Source organism: Phaenicophaeus curvirostris, chromosome 1, assembly GCF_032191515.1.
Source record: "Phaenicophaeus curvirostris isolate KB17595 chromosome 1, BPBGC_Pcur_1.0, whole genome shotgun sequence".
Classification (NCBI taxonomy): Eukaryota; Metazoa; Chordata; class Aves; order Cuculiformes; family Cuculidae; genus Phaenicophaeus; species Phaenicophaeus curvirostris.
This window is the reverse complement of record NC_091392.1, coordinates 79,004,492-79,027,353: the sequence shown is the minus strand read 5'-3', so window position 1 is coordinate 79,027,353 and position 22,862 is coordinate 79,004,492. Positions and strand designations below refer to the sequence as shown.

General features: G+C 37.2%; 1 protein-coding gene across 6 annotated transcripts in view; it reads left to right on the top strand.

Annotated features, from left to right (window-relative positions):
- Window positions 1–22,862, top strand: part of CCDC91 (coiled-coil domain containing 91) — a 150,655-nt gene that overhangs the window by 94,981 nt on the left and 32,812 nt on the right. For all 6 annotated transcript variants that reach the window (XM_069864538.1, XM_069864546.1, XM_069864529.1 and 3 more), the window contains one exon: window positions 9,206–9,319. In XM_069864538.1, coding sequence (XP_069720639.1) covers window positions 9,206–9,319 — 114 coding nt within the window. The remainder of the gene's footprint in view (window positions 1–9,205; window positions 9,320–22,862) is intronic.

Genomic DNA, 22,862 nt, shown 5'->3' with positions numbered 1-22,862 from the left:
AAATAATTTGTTTAAAAGATGAGAAGATGAATGCTTACTGGACAGGGATGTAAAACTTTTTAAGACTCTTTTTTTTTTGTTTTTGTGGCACAGTGGGACAGGCAGGAGAACCATAGTAGGTGCCAGTCTTTCTACTTTTTAGATATTCATGCTTGATGAAGCTTTGCCCTAAAAAATTCGTTTTCCTCAGTTAGATGCATGTGGAGTCTGCAGATAAGGAGATGTGACCTCCATATAAGACTTATTTAATGCTACCAAGGAAATTGAGGACATTTTAATAAATAACGCATAATTAATATCAAATATTTTGTTACCACATATAAGCAGAATGCAGATAAACTTACAGCGAACTAAGACATACCGAGTTAACATTTCACTTGGTGGAGTAGCCTTGGCATACCCCATTCTCCTTTTTTTTTTAAAGAAATTTAAAGAATAAAATAACATGCAAATTGCACTTGTTTTCATGAAAGCATTGACTTTTCTAGTGACCTGGGGGCTTTTTTTTGAGGTTTAAGAAGGCCAAATGCCGGGTCCTGCACTTGGGGCGCAACAACCCTATGCAGTGCTACAGACTAAGAGAAGTCTGTCTAGAAAGCTGCCTGGAGGAGAAGGACCTGGGGGTTTTGGTTGACAGCCGACTGAACATGAGCCAGCAGTGTGCCCAGGTGGCCAAGAAGGCCAATGGCATCTTGGCTTGGATCAGAAACGGCGTGACCAGCAGGTCCAGGGAGGTTATTCTCCCTCTGTACTCGGCACTGGTGAGACCGCTCCTTGAATCCTGTGTTCAATTCTGGGCCCCTCACCGCAAGAAGGATGTTGAGGCTCTGGAACGAGTCCAGAGAAGAGCAACAAAGCTGGTGAAGGGGCTGGAGAGCAGGTCTTACGAGGAGCGGCTGAGAGAGCTGGGGTTGTTTAGCGTGGAGAAGAGGAGGCTGAGGGGAGACCTCATTGCTCTCTACAACTACCTGAAAGGAGGTTATAGAGAGGAGGGTGCTGGCCTCTTCTCCCAAGTGACAGGGGACAGGACAAGAGGGAATGGCCTCAAGCTCCGCCAGGGGAGGTTTAGGCTGGACATTAGGAAAAAATTTTTCACAGAAAGGGTGATTGGGCACTGGAACAGGCTGCCCAGGGAGGTGGTTGAGTCCCCTTCCCTGGAGGTGTTTAAGGCATGGGTGGAAGAGGTGCTGAGGGACATGGTTTAGTGTTTGATAGGAATGGTTGGACTCGATGATCCGGTGGGTCTCTTCCAACCTGGTGATTCTATGATTCTTTACTTAGAGACATGGGATTTTTGATTTTATTGAAGATAAGTCTTCAAAGACGACTATAACTCTCAGAGGATAAATGAAATATATTACATCACCAAGGAAATGGTAAAAGTTTTTCTAGAGCACTGTCTCAAGAGGCTGTAGGGTATCAGAGCTCCAAAAGACTTTACTTTTGGTTGACACTGGCATCATCTTCAGGCTTTTTACATGTATAATCCAGGTGCTTAGTGCTTTAGTGAAAGAAATGTTTTTATTATTTTTCAGAAGAGGATTCCTAGTTTTGGGGAAATGGGTTTTATATTTTAAATCAGGGAGAATAAGCTCTACTTGAAAGAAATGGGTAGTCTTTTGAATAAAGATAGTGTTCATTTGCATAATAAACTCATGATCCTTTTACAACACGTTGAAAAGTCATTACAAATGAGTAACTCATGTTCATCAGTCTAGATGTAGCCTGGCATGTCTCCAGTGCTTTTTTTTTTTTTTTTTTCTCTTTTTGATATATTGTATGGGGAATTTTACACTGACAACATCCCTGCAAGGAGAGTTTCATATGTCTGGTAGTTGTCAGTCTTGACAGGAATGCTTTGTAAAGTTCTTCCACTAGAATGTGTTTTTCTGGAATGCTTATTTGAATAATGAAGTGGTTGCCCTCTAGATAAGGAGAAACTCTAACAGGTAATTGAGCTGAAGCAGAATTTTACCCCAGAATTCACAATTGCAATAAAGATCCTGCGGTACAACTATAAACTTCAGTGAAAAAGAAATGGACAGTGCTCTCCATTGTTGTCTTCTTTCTGCTTGGTTTTTACTTCTTGAAAAAACTAAAATCCAAAAATTCTTTGGGGATATGGGATGATGAGATCTGTACAATTTTGGATAAAATAGAAGGATGATATATTGTATTTATAATTAGTGGACATTGCAATGTAGCTATAGCAGTAGCTATAGTAGTTATAACACTATCTTGCCCAAAGCTCTCTGCATGGTACTCATTTTACAAAGCTAAATACTCAGTTATATAAAGAAGGTGAAGGGAGAGTAAAAGAAGCTAAAGACAATTTATGCACCTCAATTTTTATTTTACAGAAAATTTGTTAAAAGTAAAATAAAAACTGGCAGCTGCAAGGTGAGCCCGGGAAGTCTAGATCTGTGTCATGGTTGAAATTAATTACTTTTCGAAAGCACTCGAAGCAAAGAATCACCTTTGTCATTTCCTGAAGACTTAAATTTAAAATGCTGTGTATAATATACTGCAGTTTACACTAATTCTCAAGAGAGAAAGATCCTGAGCTCCTCATTGCCATAATCCACACAGCAGATACATTAGGCACTCAAGTGATCCGAAGGCTGCAAATAATTAGCAAAAAAAGACTTTAATTTATTAAAAGCACTAACATAAACTCTGCTTCTTCTTGGACATGAGCAAAAGCACTAAGGCAAAATGATCTTACCAATGGGAAAGTATTTCAGGAAAACTGAGGGTGCAGTATTTCATTCAGCCAAGCCACAACTGAGATATACTGAGATAAAAAAAGAAAAAATATTTTTGCAAGAAAAGTTATCTAAAAGGCTTATGGAAAAAAAAAAAGTGAACTTTCCAATAGTATTTTCTGAATAAATCTGTAAGCATTCAAGGCAACTGAATATGTTCAGTCTCATGAGGTTTCATGTGGTGGTGGTCTTCACGAAACAATAAAGTTATAATTTATTTTCTTGGAAAGTATTGAAAAAATAACTGGAAAACATCTAAACGGTTGGAAAAATTTGTTTCTTTTGTACTGTATGGACTTAGAAGTATGTTTAATATTTTCCCATGAATTTACAAACACTGGGATATATCATTGCTTAGAAGGTAAAAACAAAATGGTGCTTAATCCTAAAAAATGAAAGGCTATTTACCTGCTACATTATTATCACTTTCTTGGTATTCTTGCTCATCTGATTAAGGGACTGTTTCTGTTGATAGTTTTGGCAAGCCTGCATCAATTTTGAATTGAATGTCTTAAGGATTTCCACATGTAAGTGACAAAAGATATGTAAGTAAAAAAATGAAGGCAATGGCTCTATGCTTAGAGAACTGGTTTTTGTTTCTTTGCTACTATTGCTTAACTTAACTGTTAAAATTTTAACAAAAATTGTTATTAGTCTAAATATTTTTCCTTGTTGACGTGTATTTGCGAAGGCTGGAAGAACTAATGAATAAAAATTGTCTAAAAAGTTGTTTCCCACTCTAGCTTCCAGTCAGATTTATGAGCTGTAGAATGGCCCTTTTTTAGCCCTGTAATCTGTAAAATATAATTCCTTTTTTTCTTGTGCAGTACGTGTATAATGAATGTTGCAGAGGTTAATATGAAGAAAAAAGAAAATATCTGAGGGTTATACGTTTGTCTTATCTTTCTCTTGTCCAATAGGACTACTTTTGCAGATAGGTTCTGTAACTTATTTTTTTAGGTGTCGAAAGTATGTGATTTTGGTTTTTTGGCACCATTGTTTTCTTACCTTAGAAAAACAGTGAACATTGAGCGCAAGTGCTTGCCCTTTTCCTGATGTTGAAATCTGTGAATGATTTTCATAATGTGAATCTACTTATATTTCATTTTCTGTTCACTGTACAGAGTATTCTTCACAATTGTCCTTGAAGAATTTTTCTCCTTTGATCTCCTGTAATCTTTCTGTCCTGTTTGTTCATCATGCATACACTTTTTCCTTAACTGGTTATGTGTAAACACACATGCAACTGCTATACCCATGATGACAGTGCAAATCTCTCCTGCCAGTTGAGGTGACGTGCTACATGGTATTATGATATTCCCTACAACTTAGTTATGAAATCATCATACTGTTAGTAACACAGAATGTTTTTACAATGATCTGTGCCTCCTGTGTCTTCTGCACTTGCATCTTTTTTCTGTGTAATTCAACAGATAATTTGGCAATTTGTCTTCATAGGACATCTTTTCCAATTTCTATTGCCTTTGCCACATTGGTCAACTTTCAGTGGGAGTGTTTACTTATATTTCCCTCAAAAGTTTATCTAACCATTATTTTAAGTTTCAATCTCTTCTTATTTTTCCACTTTCTTGATGAAACATTAGTATGTCCAGTGTTTATGGAGACCGTGGTGATTCCATAAGCACACAGCAAAGCAATTTTTGTTAAAAAAAAAAAAAAGGTGTATAATCTTCAGCGTGTATCAGGGAGCACGCAGCTTAGTAGCACTGATTGGAAAGAGATCCCTGCCATTAGAAGCATTTTTAAAATGCTTGCAAAGTCTGGAAAAGGAGTAGTCCACTGGATGCAGACTTTAACCATGTCTGACTTCAGAAGTAGTTCGTAGTAGTTTATAACCACAGACATTATAATTTGAGGGTTATTATTTTCTGAAAAACCACTAACATTGCAGTCTGTGGTTGCATTTCCTAGATAAAATTTAGTACTGCCACCTGATCCTTGTGTGGAAACAAAAGAATTTTCCTATAAAATTGCAAACCAACATATGGCTTTTTTTTTTTTAAATACAGACTGGAGTTCTCCAGTATATACAGTATGCTGTTTTTTTGTGTCTATCTTCCAGCAGATCTATATATTATGATTATATGATTGTGATTCCTAGTACATGGTTTAATATGATTTGCAGGATCTGGCACTTGACTTTGTTGCATCTCATAGAATTGACCTCCGCCCATCTATCCAGCCTATCCAGATCCTTCTCTACAGCCTTCCTACCCTCAAGCAGATCAACACTCCTGCCTACGTTAGTGTTGGACATGACCTCAAACTTACTGATCATGCACTTGATCCCCCCCATCCAGATCATGATAAAGATACTGAACAAAACTGGCCCCGATATGGAGTCCTGAGGAACAGCACTTGTGACTGGACACCAACTGGATTAAATTCCATTTACCACAATTCTCTGGGCACAGCCATACAGACAGTTATTTTACCCAGCAAAAAGTACACACATCCAAACCATGAGCAGCCAGTTTTTCCCAGAGAATTTTGTGGGAAACAGTGTCAAAAGCTTCACCAAAGTAAAGCTCTGTTAACTATATTCTCGTAAGATTAAACTTAAAATGTGGTATGGCAATTGTTCTCACTCAAATTTTGAATCATCCACTGTGTAATCAGAAAATCTATATAAGACTAAATAAAACAGAGGGATTAAAGAACTGGCAATAGCTATTCAACATAGTAGCTATTCCTGGTACCTTTAGGAATATTGGAGTTTTGGACTATCCCCTGGTTCAGGATTATTAAAATTTTTCTGAACTGCTGAGTGATGGGGATGTATAGAAAAGCAAATATTTATGCTGTTGAGTGAGGCTTTGCAAAACAATGAGACACTTGACTGAATTCTTATATCTTCCATTTTTTTTAATAGCTCAGGAAGTTAAGATCTCCTTATTATAAAATCCTTACTTTGTAAGTGTTATGACAAAGGGCAAATAACAAAAGTTAAAGCACCTTCGTATAGGTGCTTTTGTTACCTGTGGTAAAACAAATAAGGGTATACAATGTTAGAATTTTTTTTTCTCATTTGTTGCTCTTGAAATAACTATTGATAACGAAGAGTAAAAACTAGTATAGTTATGGTATGCATTGCTTATTGCCTTAGCAGGATGTTATAGAACTTTGTTTTCACTGTTATCCATAACTATATATTCTTCAGAGAAATACTTGTTATAACTTTGGGAACTTGCCATTGTAAATGGAAGAAATTCTTTCTAATTTTATTTTTTTCTTTTAATCGTGGAGTAATAAGATAGCCTTACATAAAAGTATTGCAAGTGGTTTCTGCTTTCTTGCATTTTTAATAGACTTGTAGAATTTAATTGTATTTTTATTTAGACTTGTGTTCATACAATGTTTCAAGTAGCATTATATCAAGTAAAGTTAACATATGTTAATTGATTGTAAATATTTTATTGATGTGAAATGTTCTACATATTAAGATATAGTACCTTACTAGTTCTGTAATTTGCTTTTAAGAGCTTAATGGAGTAAGTGATGGGGGTCTTTCCATTCTAATACAAGATGCTATTTTGGGATGTTGTGACAAATTAAGATGGCATAAGAATATAATTACATCATATACAGCATGTTTCTGTAATGCGTATATTTCTGCTACTTGTACTGGTAGTCTTGCCAGACTTCTGTACAGAAAGAGACCTTTGTCTCTGGATTTTTCTTCGGTAAACTGAATTAGAATAGTAAAAAATAATCATGTTTCAGAACAATGGGTTTTGTATTTGCTGTGTTCCAGAACAGTGGGGACTACATATTTGTGCATTTCCGATTTAAGACTTTAGACTTGCTTTTTTTTTGTTAAGATAGCAAAAGTACAGTTTTACAGAAACTGTTAAGTTTTGTCTGAAGAGGAGTAAATAATTAACAGTAAGAAATAACACTTTCTTTCAGTTGAGACATTTCGACTGAAGAGTCTTTAAAGAAAAATGTGGGGTGTGGTCCAATGCAGTGGTGGTGTTCTTCATTTTGTTCTCTAATAACATATGGTAAAATGCCACTCATACATATGGATGTATTACATAACTTCATAAGTATCTCCTACTTCTAAAACCTTAGAATTTCACCTGTTCTTCAGAGTGAATCCATTCAAAACCATCGAAAGAACCAAGAATGCATAAGTTAGCATTCTGAGATTCTGTATTTAAATCAGGTGTCACTGTAAATGTTTCTTAAAGTAGTAAACAAAGCGATAAAAGAGTTAAAGTTCTATATCTCAGACTTAAGGAGAGCCATATAACTTTACATATGTTAGTGATTTTTGCCATATCAATAAGTACGGTTCTTTAGCAGAGTACTTGAAATTTAATGAAGTACAGCAGTGAAGTAATGTATTTCTTCTAAGCCTGACAGCATATGTACAAGGTAGATTGTAGTCATTTTGACAGTAGCCTGAAAACCTGTGAATAATTAAATCCAAAAGAAAAAAAATAAAACTGTCCTTGATTTTTTTCTTACTGAAGTGGTGGAATAAATGTTTTTAGTTTTACTTTCTGTGTACAAATTGTGTTGCTTAGTAGGCATTATTCTGATTTAATATTTACTTACTAATGGATGATGTATCGTATCCGAGTTTGAAGTAGTTTTATGTCTTTGGCCCTTGGGCAGTAGAGATCTAGAGGCTGAGGGAGGGAGCCAAATTGTAAATACATGTCATTAAATATCTGTATTACTCTGCAGCCAAGCAAACCTATGGACAAATCTTTTCAGCATCTGCTAGTAACACAGTATTATGTCTAATCAGCAAACAGTAATTAAAGGAAGATGGTCCATGTATATTTACTTCTCATATTCAAAATGTTTTGATTGAAAAAAAACCCTATATGTGAAGAAATAGATGAAAAGTTCTGGTGTATTTCTTTTTGAACCATTCTTTTCCCCCATTATTTCCATTTTTTTTATTTTCCTTTTCTTTTTTTTCCATGGCTGCATTGCTTTGAGTTTTGTGAAAGTCTGCACTTACAGAAAAATTGAGATTCTTCTTTGCCATGTGCTGCCTTCCTAAACCTCCCTCAGAGTAGCTGCAGCATGGCCTCAGTGGCTATCTGGTTTGCTTACCCGTTTTTTTTCACTATGGATTGGATCCTCAGTTCGTCCGTCTCTGTGATCCATGGCTGTGGTGCAGTAACAGGATAGATTAATTTTGACCTCTTGAAAAAAATAATGTAACAACATTATTTTTTAAGTATTGCAACAGTTACCAGTTTTTTTCTCCAATTTTCACGCATGTAGTTTTGAAGAACTGTGGATCTTCTTGCCAAAAAATACCCCCAAACCTTCCATTTTCTGAAGAAGTTTGACTTCTGAATAGCTACAAAGAGAAAAATATGCTTTTTTTTATTTTTTAAAAAGAAAAATAAATTTCACCCTATGAAATTGTATTTACAGCTTACTGTTTATGGTAAATATGAATGTACTGAGTAAGCTTGATGATGCTCTTAATGAAAGTGTGTCACAAATCCCTACTTCATTCTGCAGGCACAGTGTTTGTGCTACTTCCATTTTGAATATTTAGCCCAAAAGCACTAGAACTGCAAAGGCCACTACGTGATTTCTGATACACTCTTGGTCTCCCTCTAAATATCCCCTCCGAATCATTTAATCTTATGTGATTATTTTGACTGGACACTTTGTACTTTTCTTAAAGTGCTATAGTTTTGTATGGTTTGTTTTCAGACATCTTACGTTTGTCACTTTGTTTTTCTGAATTTTGGAAGACAAACACTTGGCTAAAGAATGTTATAATTTATTTCATGTGTGTCTTTGGGAAGCTGGGACTTAGTTTTGATGCAGTGACTTTGGTCCTGGAAGTTGTTTCCTGAGCTGATAGCTTTCACAGATAAGTTGTGCTAGAGATGAAAGAGGTTTGTTTTATAAGAAATGGTTCCTCGCTTTCTCTATTGTGATGCATTTCTAGTACTGAATCAAATTTGATGTAGGGTAGTGCTAATTTGGGGGTGAGAAGGTATCCGTTGTTGCTTTTTACTGCTGTGTATGGAATACCCCTGGCAGTTCCCAAGGTTTGGACAAATTTATTGTTATTTGGACTCTGCTTACTGTAGTATTAGAACAGCCCTTACAAAAGTTCTGAACAGCTGTGCAATACGGAGAAAAGGAGGCTGAGGGGCAATCTCATTGCTCTCTACAGCTTCCTGAAGAGGGAAAGTGGAGAGGAAGGTCCTGACCTTTTCTTTCTGGGGTCCAGCGACAGGACACATGGGAATGGCTCAAAGCTGAGTCAGGGAAGATTTAGACTGGACATTAGAAAGCATATATTTAGTGTAACTGTCTCTGAGAAGGGAGTGTGGTCATGATAAAATTTTAGTATGAAGAAAAGGGGTGACCTGTATTACATTTGTGAAATGCTTTTAGTATTTACACTTGTGTGTTTTCCTTTCAAAAAGGAAATTGTCAAGGAAGCATTAATGGAGGAGCAAAAACGAAGTGAAAAGGCAATCGAAGAAGCAGTGAGAAGGACAAGAGAGGAACTGATGGAATATATTAAAGAGCAGAAAAGGGTGAGTTACGAGTGGAATGGTTTCACTTCACGCAGTGAGAAATTGATAAAGTTTGCTAATCCCAAAGCCTATCTTAAAATACACAAGAAAACAAAATCAGGGGGTATGTCTTCAGATTTGACATTCACTTTTTCACAAAGGTTGATACTATGATATATTTCTTCGTATATATTTATACAATTTTAAGTTCATCACAAACTGAGAAGCAGAAATGAATACATTGGTTGAAACTGACAGTGTTTCTTATTACAGTAACTTAATGATGGGGCAGAAATGCCATCTGTCACATTAAAATTGCGATCCAAGTTCAGTTCATTCAAAGCATTCCAGTGTCAGTAACAGATGTTATTTTATGTTCACAACTGAACTTTATTGGGCAGTTTGAATGCACACGAAGGTCATTAACTTTTTCCTCTCAATCCGTATTATATGACAGTTTGAAAATATATTGGTAATTTATTGCGCATGATTTATAACCATTCATGTTATGAAATGTAATGTTCTGAAACTCGGTTTCAGGTATTCTGTTAATGCTATAATACTTGCAATTTAATACTTGTGTATAAATGGTATAATATTACTTAAGAGACTTTGATTCACATTTAGAAGGAGGAAAAAAAATAACATACTTCTTCTCTTTGAGGCTCTTCTAATAAATAAGTGAACAAACCAAAAAGTAATTAAATCCCCCTCTTTCATATGGCAGTAGCATCCTGAGATCAAATTTCAGTTATTTCAATATTCTCATTAAACAAAATCACTAAGCTTGAGAAATATTGAGATTGTTGTAAATAGAATCATAGAATGGTGCAGGTTGGAAGGGACCTCAGAGATCGTCTGATCCATACATGGTCCAACCCCTCTGCCATGGGCAAGGACACCTACTAGATCAGGTTCCACAAAGCCCCATCCAATCTGGCCTTGAACACTTCCAGGAATGGGTCATACACAGCCTCTCTGGACAACCACTGCCTCACTACCCTAGTAGTAAATAATTTTTTCCTCATATCTAATATCAATCTATGTTCTTTCAGTTTATAGCCATTACCCCTTGTGCTATCAGTACATGCCCTTGTAAAAAGTTCCTCTCCAGGATTCTTGCAGAGCCCCTTTAAGGAGTGGAAGGCTGCTGTAAGGACTTCCTGGAGCCTTCTCTCTCCAGGCTGAACAACCTCAACTCTCTCAGCCTTTCCTCACAGGAGGGGTGCTCTAGCCCTCTGGTTGTCTTTGTGGGCCTCATCTGGACCCACTTCAACAGGCCCATGTCTTTCCTGTTCTGAAGGCTCCAGAGCTTGATGTAGTGCTGTAGTAGGTGGGGGATGTAGGTGCTTGATGTAGTAGGTGGGGGATCTCACAAGAACAGAGTAGAGGGGCATAATCACCTTCCGTCACCCTGCTGGCTGTGATTCTTTTGATGCAGCCCAGGATACAATCGGCCTTCTGGGCTGTGAGCACATACTGTTAGCTTACGTGAAGGAGGTAGAAATAACGTGTTTGGCCTACTCTATTCCCTACTTCATAGTATTATGGGAAATAGGATTTAACTCCAGAAATTTCACTCTGCTAATAGTTAAGATTAGTACAGGATGAGCTCTTTTCCATTATACTCCATGTGGAGAATTTTGCATTTGATAGTATGGTTCTCATTGACAATAACATTTAAACAAATGTCCAGGGAAGACACGTTCTATAAGGATGCTTGAGCTTAATTACATCTGAAGTTTGTCATTTACAAAGGATAAGCTGTGGGTAAAATGAAAAGAGGTCTACTATTAAAATAGCTTGTGTCATAAATAAATTGGTCACTAGGACGACTAGTGCAGATCATCTAGTTCATCTAATGCAGACTCTTCACTGCTGATAGCTGGATCACGCCAGCTTGAATTGACAGTAACTTCCTGCAGGAGCTTCAATACCAACTAATCTGTCCTTAATGTCTTAGACTTCCATTTGCATCAGGAATGGAGACTTTCACATTCTTACCACCTGCACTCACAGCTGGAACTCATTGCTGTTATTCTATTGTCTAACTGCTGTTAGTCTGTCTCGTCCTTGTGAACTTTCCACAAATAAGTAAAAGAATGAATATGTTGTCTTAAAAGAAACAAAATCCTTTTTGGTTAATCCAGTAGGAGCATAATTTCCATTAATTCCTGAGACTTTTTTGAATATCAAAATAATTCAGTCTACTTTTTTCCCTTATTGATCAGTTGACATACATTTCCATTCATTAAAAAAAACAATACATAAGGACAGTTAGCTTTTTCTGGCATAATATTTCTAAAGTCTGTCTCTATTCAAGTTGAGAGGGGAAGATTTTTTTAACTCCAAATCATCTGGCATAATAACTTGTCTATGATTACATAAGAGACAGAGTAAATGGTCCTTGGTCAAAGTCCGTGCACCTGTCAGAGTAATAAATGCACTTTATGGACTGTGCTAAGAAGTAGCAGCTTTGGAAGGAATTCCTAGAAAGAACTCAGGGGAAATTGCCTTGCAATCCTGACTGAGATTCAGGGATGTTTTTCCTTTTGAGTGATAAGGGGAGTCCCAGTTACACACTCTCAAAGGTAGTGTATAATATAGATATTTCGTTATTATTTTGACAGTAAGTATGTAGAGTCCTTCAAGCCATGAGACATGGGCACATCAGTATTTGTACTTCATTATCAGTGGTCAAATGCTTCAGGAGAAGACTCGTAAACAGATTCTTATCCAGCTTATTTTTAATAATATAAAGTACATTTCATCATGTTAGATGTAGCGTGTACCAGTTTTCAGAGCAGTTTGAAACTTACTTAATTATTTATTTGAATAAGTCTCTCTTTTAGTAAATATATGATAGTTGTGATATCAGGTTAAGAAAATCAGTTGCATACTTGGTCTGTTATGTATTACTACAAGTATTTTAAAATATTAATGAGCATTTACAGTTGTATTTGTGCCTGGATTCTTAGACAAATTTCTGCAACAGTTAGTAAAAGTAGGATCTGACAATCCCACAAATTTTGCAGGACATCATAAATGTAGTCCAGCATTTTACTGTACTACATTTGATAGTAAATATTTACCTTGAGTTGAAAAGAATTGATCATGAATGAGTCTTTTTAAAAATAGATTATTCTGATAAATATTGCAGGAATCATTGAAAGTAAGCCATAGAAATCTCACAGTTCTGAAACTTCAGATATATATTCTAACTAGCCTACTCCTAAAGTAGTGGTTACTTTTGAGAGCTAAGATGCCGTAAGACTTAAGTATTCAGACACTTACTCAACCACAAATCCAGTATATCGGCAACCTATGTACAGTTTCATATGTGGGAAATATGCATGGGATTATTTGAATAGGCAGAAAATTACTTAGCTAAAAGCAAGTAATTGACCTTCTTTTGTCTCTACACAACACTTTTCAACCGTTTTCTTTCTTGATTAGTAACCTTTCAGTGGGAATTCTTTAGACTGAGGAAAACAAATGCCCTGCCTTTGATCAAGTTCTTATCTAAATAATGTCATACATATAATTTTTTTCCATACCTAGGGTGATTATAGATCCACTGTATTTCAAAGCTTTTCACAGATAAATAACTTAGAGATAAACTAAGTAGTTTTACATATAACGTGTTTTACATTATTTCCCACAAATTAGTCACATTCAATATTGGTGAAACAAAAAGTGACTTATAGTCTCTTTGTCCATATTTTCTCATACAAATAAAATTCAATGCATTTTTTTAAATACTTGAATTATAGGTTGGTAAATTTAAAATTAAGGAGGGGAAATGGAGTAATGTGACAGTATCATTATACTGAAATGCTCATCGTAAGACAAGAACCAATGTAACTTGCCGTGTGTTCAAGCTAGACGAAGTCTGTAAAGCTAGAGAAGAATGTGTTGGCATTTCTTCACCTTTGAGTATAGGATACCGCAAGCTGAAACAACAACAAAAAAGAAACTGATGGCAACATACGTGTTCATACAATAAATGAAAGATGGGTAATTAATTTTAGTTTTGCCTTTTTCATACTTCAGATATAATCCTAAGGGCAAATCTGAGCTAGAACTCAATCCGGCCACTGTTGTAAGAGAAAACAAAAAATGTTTTTATGAAAACATTGACAACAATAAGAAAGCCAAGGAGAATATCCATCTTTTAACGGATTGGGGGGGTAGGGGGAAAGGGATGGGAACATTGCCACCAAAGATGAGGAAAAGGCTGAAGTACTTACTGCTTTCTTTGTCTCAGTCTTTAATAATTAGACCAGTTATCCCCAGGGTATTCAGCCCTCTGAGCTGGAAGGCAGAGACAGAGAGCAGAATAAACCCCCAATAATCCAGGAGGAAGCAGTTAATGCCCTGCTGTGCCACCTGGACACTCACTAGTCTATGGCTGAGGATGGGGTCCACCCAAAAATACCGAGGGAGCTGGCAGAGGAGCTTACCAAGCCACTGTCCATCATTTATAAGCAGTCCTGGTTAAGAGGGGAGATACCAGGTGACTGGAGGCTTGCCAGTGTGACACTCATCTAAAAGAACACCCAGAAAGTGGATCTGGGGAACTACAGGCCTGTCAGCCTGACCTTGGTACCAGTGAAGAATATGGAGCAGTTCATCTCGAGTGCACTCACCAAGGGATTAGGCCCAACCATCATGTTTTCGACAAAAGCATGTCTTACTTAACCAGCTTGATCTCCCTCTGTGACCTGGTGATCTGTCTAGTAGATGAGGGAAAGGCTGTGGATGTTATTTACCTGGACTTTAGTAAAGCCTTTGACACTGTCTCCCACAGCATTCTCCTAGAGAAGCTGGTTGTCCTTGGCTTAGGCACGTGTACTTCTTGCTCAGTTAAAAACTGGCTGCATGGCCAAGCCCATAGAGTTGTGGTGAGCGAAGTTAAATCCACTTGGTGGCCAGTCACAAGTGGTGTCCCCCAGGGCTCAGTGATGGGGCCAGTTCTGTTTAATATCTCTATCAATGATCTGTATGAGGGGATTGAGTGCTCCCTCAGTAAGTTTGGGGCTGTGTCTAACACCAGGTTGAGTGTGAGTATCCAGAGTCTATCCATTTTGATGTAAGCTCAGGATTCACTAACTCATTTGTCAGTATTGTCTTTCTGTTGCCTGATGTTCATAATCCTATAAACTCTGCCCCTTCATGTTGTCTCCGGTCATCTGACTGCTCTGAAAACTTTAAGAGCCCGAAGATACGATAAAGCACATAGATCTGCCTTTGAGGCACATTGTGCCTGTTACTGATTAGGCTGGGGAGTATCTACCAGCTTTTTTCATGAATTCTTTAAAAATTCTAGTGCTTGGGTTTTTTACTGAATGTATGTGAAGGGATTCCACCCTATTAAGTAGAACTGCTCTGTTTATTTTAAATATTGTGAGTTTTATTTTGCTGAAATATCATGCTGATGTGGTAATATACATTTGTGCTTCTGTGTGTCAATCCTTAGCTTTGTCCCAAAGTGCAAGAATTTTCACATTTGTTATTTGCTTCTGTGTGCAATGTAATTACAAGATTGATTTGAAATTTTGGAGTTATGTTAAAAATATTCTAAATATGTAGGTGGAAGGACAAGCAAAGTATGTTAGTCATTTGTTTATGCTCTATCTCCTGTCACTGATCTGTGAAGTGAAGAAAACAAGGTGCAACCTGCACCAGATGCACCAATCTATGAAGCTGTAGAATGAAGGGTAGGAATTGTTGTAAGGTAGGAAAGGTGAATTTCCAGAATCCATTGGTCTGAGAGAAGCCAAGCCAGCTGATATACAGGACTAACAGTTAAATTCTAAAGAGGAAATAAGCCTGAAAATAAACTGTATAATAGCAGGAATATTGTATCTGAATAAAATAAAATCTGTATTGAAGCATATTGATTTCCCCTGCTGCTTAATCTTATTTTGAAGTTATGACAGCATTCCTAAAGGCCAAGTTTTGACCTTTTCTTGTATTCACAATGTGGAACTACAGATTTTTCTTTTCATGCAGTTGAATTTAGTGCATGCTGTTCTGTGAAGACAATTCCTGAGATGATTTATTTAATTAATTTTCTGATAGAGAGCAAGAAAAGCAATCTAAAAAACAATTTTTAAATAATTCAAAATCTCTGAAAAAATTGAAGTCAGCAAATTTCAGTCTATTCAGTGTTTTCAGTTGAAATAGTTGAGAACTTTAATGCCAACAACTAGTAAATGGAGATTTTTTTTTTTTAATATTTCAGCTAGGTAGTCACACAACACTTCTGTGTTTCTAGCAGGTGAAACGGATCCAACCACATTCCAGCAATGAAACATACTAGGAAGTAATAAGAATTAGAGAATAGAATATTTCAGGAAGGGACCTACAATGACCTCCTAGTCCACCTGCCTCTAGTCTAACTGCCAATACATTCCTTTGCTAGTTTCTGTGAGGCTTTATATACCACAACTACAGATAAAATAAAGGAAAGGATAAGCATTCAATACATTATTAATATTATAATAATAGCTTCTGTGTACTTTTTTTTTTCCTTTCCTGTTGGTTGCATATACTAGTATCATTAAACTTATCATGAGCAAAAGCTCTGCTGTACAGTACCTGGGGTAAGAACTCATGCTGTATTTCTCTGCAATAAGTATTAAAGTAATTTACCTGTTGCCTTTTGGTCTAGTTGTCCAAATGGATTATCCACTGGGAAATATCCTCACAGGCCTGATCCGGCAGAAGGATGTTGACATACTTTATGTATTGTAATTGACTCTGTTTACTTCAGATGGCATGAACTGTAAAATTCTGGAATAAAAGTTATTTCAGTATCAGACAGTGTATAAGTGGTCTCATACTCAATTCACTGCTAAATGTATAATGCTTAAATTGCTACTAGTCTCAAACTACAATGTAAGCTTGGTAAGTTCCAGGAAAAGACCACTTACAGTTTTGTGTGCAGGTATGATACAATTATTGTTAAATCTGTTGATTCTAAGGAAGTTGTATCACATTTTAAGATTGATGACTGTAATGCAAGCAGGCATCATTTCTCTGGCAGTATTGTATATTTCACAAACAAGCAAAGACCAATTCAGTTCTGTCTCAAAATTGGAAAATACCAGATGAGTCCAATAAAAAAATCTGGGGTAAAATGATTGCCTGTACAAGTCTACAGATTTTTTTCAGGGTTTGTTTTTCAGTTGTTTTGGTTTCGTTGTTTTCTTTTTTAGCTACAAATTCCTGATGAAGATTAGCAAACTTAAAATCGTGTAGAGAAATGGAGGAACAGTAGGAAATATGAAATTATTTTTCAAGGTCAACTCAAACCATGTATTCTGACAAGTATAAAGTGAATGTTCTAAAACAGTCTAACCCACTACATCTCAAGATTCAAAAGAGAACTTTAAGTTTCTATCACAGCCTCTCATTCATCTTTCATCAGTGAGAACTGAAGCAGGAATGCATACCTTACTCATACACCACAAAAACTGCCCCAGCAATTCAGTCATTATTGACTAAAATGTGATATTTCACAAGTCCAGTATTTGTTTAAAACACATGCAGTGAAGGTTGGGGGGATTCAGTTCATTCTCTGTCAGAGTCTCTGATTTTGCACACTGGCTTCTGAAAGCTATTTTATTTATAACTAGATTTTCTGAAATAGGAATTTTATAAAGGTGGAATGGACTTTTGGGGTTATCAAACTGATCTTTTGCTGCTATAAATAATTCCTTTCACAGGCAGTTGTAGAAGTGTCATTTTGAAGCACTTAGAATAATGATTTTCCAGTTTATGGCATGAGCTGCAATAGGAATCAGTCACTTCATGAATTTGCCATTCAAACAGAGATACTGTCCAAAGTGGGATGTTCCTTGGCAACGCGGACCCTTTTTTTTTTTGCCTAAATTTTCTAGCCTATTACTCTGGTCACAAGTTCAACCACTTCTCACTTTGGCTTCTTTACTTCTTACTTCAATAGAGGGTCATTGAGTCATAGCAGTGCTATTATTACTTTCCCAATGGTTGGTAGTTCTGACCATTGTATATGTCTGTAAAAGGAGACAAAATAAAATTGTAGTAATAATTTTATGTTAGTTCCTTCTGCATCCATACAAAGCAATTAAAATGTGGTCCCAGAGTTGAGATGTTTTTCCTTTCTAAGTTTTCTTCTCTTCTGCAGTGTGGCTTTAGTGTAATTATTCATTATTTTTTGCATATGGAATTGTTTGGAAATTCTTTCTGTAATCGTCAGTTAAGAGTTTTTATGACCCCTGGAAAATGAGCCAGCGGGGCAAAAAAACAGCTTTGCTGAGCAGATCTGAGTGAATCTCAGGAAAAAGAGGAAAGTATATGAGCTTTGAAAGAAGGGGCAAGCATCTTGGGAGGGCTACAGGGATAAAGTGAGGTCATGTAGAGAGAAAATCAGAAAGGCTAAAGCCCAATCAGAACTTAGATTGGCCAGTTCTGTGAAAGATAATAAAAACTTTCTACAAATATTAGCAACAAAAGGAGGGCCAAGGAGAATCTCCATCCTTTACTGGACACAGCGGGGACATTAGTGAAAAAGGATGAGGATAAGGCTGAGGTACTTAATGCCTTCTTTGCCTCAGTCTTTAACAGTAAGGTAAGATGTTCTCTGAATACTCAGCCTCCTGAGCCAGAAGACAGGGAAGGAGAACAGAACAAAGCTCCCATGGCTAGAGACCTGCTGGCTAGTTAGACATTCACAAGTCTATGGGGACAGATGGGATCCACCCGAGAGTATTAAGGGAGCTGGCAGAGGTGCTTGCCAAAGCCCTTTCTATCACCTACCCGCAGTCCTGCCTGACTGGGGAAGTTCCACTTGACTGGAGGTTGGTAAATGTTTTGCCCATTTACGAGAAGGGCTGGAGAGAGGATCCAGGGAACTACAGACCTGTCAGTCTGACCTCGGAGTCAGAGAAGGTCATGGAGCGGGTGATCTTGGGTGCCATCACACACCACATGTAAGACAACCAGGCAATCAAGCCCAGTCAAGATGGGTTTCTGAAAGACAGGTCCTGCCAAACTAACCCGATTGCCTTCTATGACAAGGTGACCTGCTTGATCAGAAGGAAAGGCTGTGGAAGTAGTGTAGCTGGACATTAGTAAAGCCTTTGACAGAATATTTCACAGTATCCTACTTGAGAAACTGGCTTCCACTGGCCTGGACAGGTGCATCCTCTGCTGGGTTAAAAACTGGCTGGATGGTCGCGCAAAGAGTGATGGTAAATGGAGTTAAATCCAGCTGGAGGCTGGTCACAAGTTGTGTCCCCAGGGCTCGATGCTGGGTCCAGTCCTCTTCCAGATCTTTATCAATGACCTGGATGAGGGGATTGAGTGCACCCTCAGCAGATTTGCAGACAACACTAAACTGGGAGGAAGTATCAATCTGCTAGAGGGTAGGGAGGCTCTACAGAGGGATCTGACCAGTCTGGACCAGTGGGCTGAGGCCAATGGGATGACGTTTAACAAGGCCAAGTGTAGAGTCCAGCACTTGGGGCACATAACCCCTGTGCAGCACTACAGACTAGGGGAGGAGTGGCTGGAAAGCTGCCTGGCAGAGAAGGACCTGGGGGTGTTGGTTGACAACCAACTGAACATGAGCCGGCAGTGTGCCCAGATGGCTAAGAAGGCCAACAGCATCTTGGCTTGTATCAGAAACGGTGTGGCCATTAGGACCAGGGAAGTGATTCTCCCCCTGCACTCGGCACCGGTGAGGCTGCACCTCAGATACTGTCTTCAGTTTTGTGTCTCTCACTATAAGAAAGTCACTGAGGTGCTGGAGTGTGTGCAGAGAAGAGCAATGAAGTTGGTGAGGGGGCTAGAGAACAAGTCTTATGAGGAGTGGCTGAGGGAACTGGGGTCGTTTAGCCTTGAGAAGAGGAGGCTGAGGGGAAACCTTATCACTGTCTACAACTGCATGAAAGAGGTTGTAGAGAGGTGGGTGCTGGTCTCTTTTCCCAAGTGATAGGAAAAGAGGGAATGGCTTTAAGCTGCGCCAAGGGAAGTTCAGATTGGACATTAGGAAAAATTTCTTCACTGAAAGCATTCTCAGGCACTGGGACAGTATGCCCAGGGAGGTGGTTGAGTCACTATCCCTGGAGGTATTTAAAAGACGAATAGATTTAAGTGCTTAGGGATATGGTTTAGTAGTGGACAGGTACAGTTGGACTTGATGATCTCAAAGGTTTTCTCCAACCTAGGGATTCTATGATTCCTTTTTGCATAAGGAGCTTTATCCAGTAGCCCTTTAAATAAATAGTAAAAGTCCCATTTGATTTTAGTGTGAATATAAGTGCCTCAAAAATGCCAGCTTTAACCGGGAACATAGAACTTTGAAGTTGAATTTTCCTAGTTACTTTATAGGATTTCTTACTCTTTGGGTTATCCATTTTGATAGTTTTACTGTGAGTATTTAAAAGTAAAAATTGCCTGTGATACACATGCCTTTAGCATATCATCCAGGCCAGGAAAGTCAAATGTTACTTTAGGGCATTTCTGAGAACATTTTTAGGAAAAAAAAAATAATAAGTGTCAAAAGCTTATAATTTTGAGAGACATTTTTAGATATGTTTCCTTGGAATACATTTGTTTTCATGAAACATACGTTTCATGTCTAATATATTGTTAGACAGTGTAAAGGAGATTTACTTCAAAATAGAAGATAGCATCTCTGTCCAACTCTCTGAAACTGTGTTAGGAAGGGTTAACATAAATGTTGCTATGAATTCAATAATTTTTATCCCTCTTTCAGGGGAAGTGCCATAGAAGGATAAGGTGAATATTGATATTATTCCAAGTTGTTTATCTCACTGCTGTCATCTCTTTTTGGTCAGCAGCTGCAGCAATACATAGAGCTTGCTGTAGTTATCCCTGTTGTTTTCCTCTCCATGCTATTCATGCTGGGGATCCTACAAGCTATATAGCGCCATGTGTTAACCGTTCTTTTAGGTGAAAAATAATTAAGATTTTTTTTTGGGTATAAAATACCTCCCAGGAGGCAGTTTCAAAATTACTTCTATTATAAGCTTGGTGCCACAAATGAAAAAAAATTACAATTCCTTTTTGAGATGCCCAAGTTGCACTGAAGGCAGCCTTACTCAGAGAAAAATACACAGTGCTCTATTGAGCTTTGAAGGGCAAAGAAAGAAGGAGGGGCAGTAAAATTGTTCTGTTATGATAGCAAGAGATGGACTCAAGGAGTATTTATGCCTGAAGGTTATCTTCTCCCTGCAGAACAGTCACTGCTCTTCTGGGCTCCTGACTCAGGACATCAGTTTGTTTAGATGTTGCCAGCTTCAAGTTGCTGTGTAATACTGACTTAAGTGAATGTATGTTTGTCAGAGGAGACAAACAGAATATAGAGACCAGAATGCCACCCAGAGTTAAAACTGAGATTTAGTTCATCCTAGGATCTACCATTCCGTGTTGCATGAGAAACTTCAAGCATATCACCATCATACTTGCTTCTTTTCTGTATGTATCCCTCTCTGCCAGTGGTTACCTCAAAGTAAACTGGGTATCACAACTCCTAAAACATCTCCTTTGTCAGTGAAGATGAAGAGCTGGGAAAGGAAGAATTTAACTGATACTTTGCGCAGCAGTTAATCACTCTTTTAACTCACACTGAACTGAGGAAAGTAAGACAATTTGCCTTCCACTATCCTGTTGTTCCTTCACTTGTGTTTAGTTAGTGAAAAGTGGGTGAACTGAGAGAACCAGCACAGCGCTTCAAGTTGCTCTTACAAATGTGCTTCATTTTTATTCACCTTAGGGGTTACTTACAAGTAGATATGAAACTCTCAAATAGGAATGTGATTTTTCATGTTGACAGTGTCCTTTTAAACTGTCCAGAATCTGAGTAAGGCTGAAGTCAGTAAAAATAAAAAACAAAATATTTCCAGGTGTCTTAAAAGATTCTAATGATCAAAGCAGTGAATTGGTCACTACTGTACTTCAAACTAAGATCTGTTTCTAATTACATGTTGTTAGAAAGGTCAGGAAATTCTTTGCTTTGCTTCATATTTTTTTTAAACTTGGATAGTGTTCAGGCAGCTTCTACATAATCTGCAAATGTCATTTGTCTTTCGTTAAAAACCATGTATTGTTAATTCTTAAAATCACAGATATGTTAGGAAGTTTTGTGGGATGGTCTACAAAAGTATTCTGTTGTCCAGTTCCAGTATTTTTGTTGTCAGTGTTAAAGATTGAAAGTTGTTTATAAATCTCGTAGTTCAGCAATTTACTGCCAGTTCATTGCTATTGAGTGCTTTAAAAAAATATTCATTCAGTATGTTATATGTTGCATGTTTATAGCAGACAAAAATGCAGTACTCTAATACTGTGCCTATTATTTATGTGCTTTTACATGTTTTTGACTATGATCTGTGCAAAGAAAAAAATTAATTCTTGTAGTCGGCATACATAGGAGAAAACCAGTCACAAGAGAGAAAGTTTTCTACCAAATAAATCTTGTATTTAAAGAAATTTTCTAAATAACAAAGATTTACTTCATGAGATAAATACCAAGAGTAATCATTTCTTATACTTGTAGTTAGTGAACTATTACCCATGTAGCAAGCCAGCAAGTAAATATTAATTTTTCCTGTTTACATTTACATTCATCTTCCTTCAGGAAAATTTTATACATGTTTTCTCACAACAGAACTAATTACATTAGGCAGTCACATTTTGTCTGCTACATTGTACACAACTCTCATTGACTTCAAAGGGCATATTTTAGCCAACAGGGGAAAGCTGATGTTTTAGGACTTGGCTTATCATTTGAATGACAGACTTGGTTTTATGCAGCCCATTTTTCCCTGAAAGACACAGACATTTGTCATAACTACACTCCCATCCCAGTTTAAGGGAAAAAAGCTGGGAGCAAAGATATAACCATTGTCATGAACTTCACTCTACTACTGTGTGTTCCCATATGATTTGTGCAGCTGTACTTTATAATCTTTAGAAGAATACATAACTAAACACTGTGTTTCTCTGACTAATATTTACCAAAATTTAAGTGCATTCTTCAGAACTGTGACTATCCAAATTAGATATTTTTTTTGTTTAGTATTTCATAGATAATTTTTTCCAGTATTGGGGAAACTAAGGACCTATTTCAACAACAGTATTCTGTTTATATTTAAGAATCGCTGACAAGCTTATCTAAGACATGCCTGTCTTACTGTAAAGCGAAGAAAAAGCTGGCCAGTTTCTCTTCTGGCTTTGTATAGAAGCTGTTCCTTTAGTTTGATAATAATACAATTACTTTTTGAAATCAGAATTCTGGGACTACTTCCTGCTTCTCTGACCAGGTGTGCGGATTTGTCCAGGCAGCAGATGCATGAGAGGTGACCTCTGTCGGGGCTTGGTATGTGCTAGGACAGTCAGTGTAGATATTTACTACATAACTAGAAGAACTGGTAGTTCTTTATAGGAATTCTGTGTATTAGTACATAGATTTTTTTTTTGCTGTTTTCTGAAAAAGTCTTGGAATGTTTGGAAAATACTAGTTTAATAGTATTATTAATAACACACATTTATA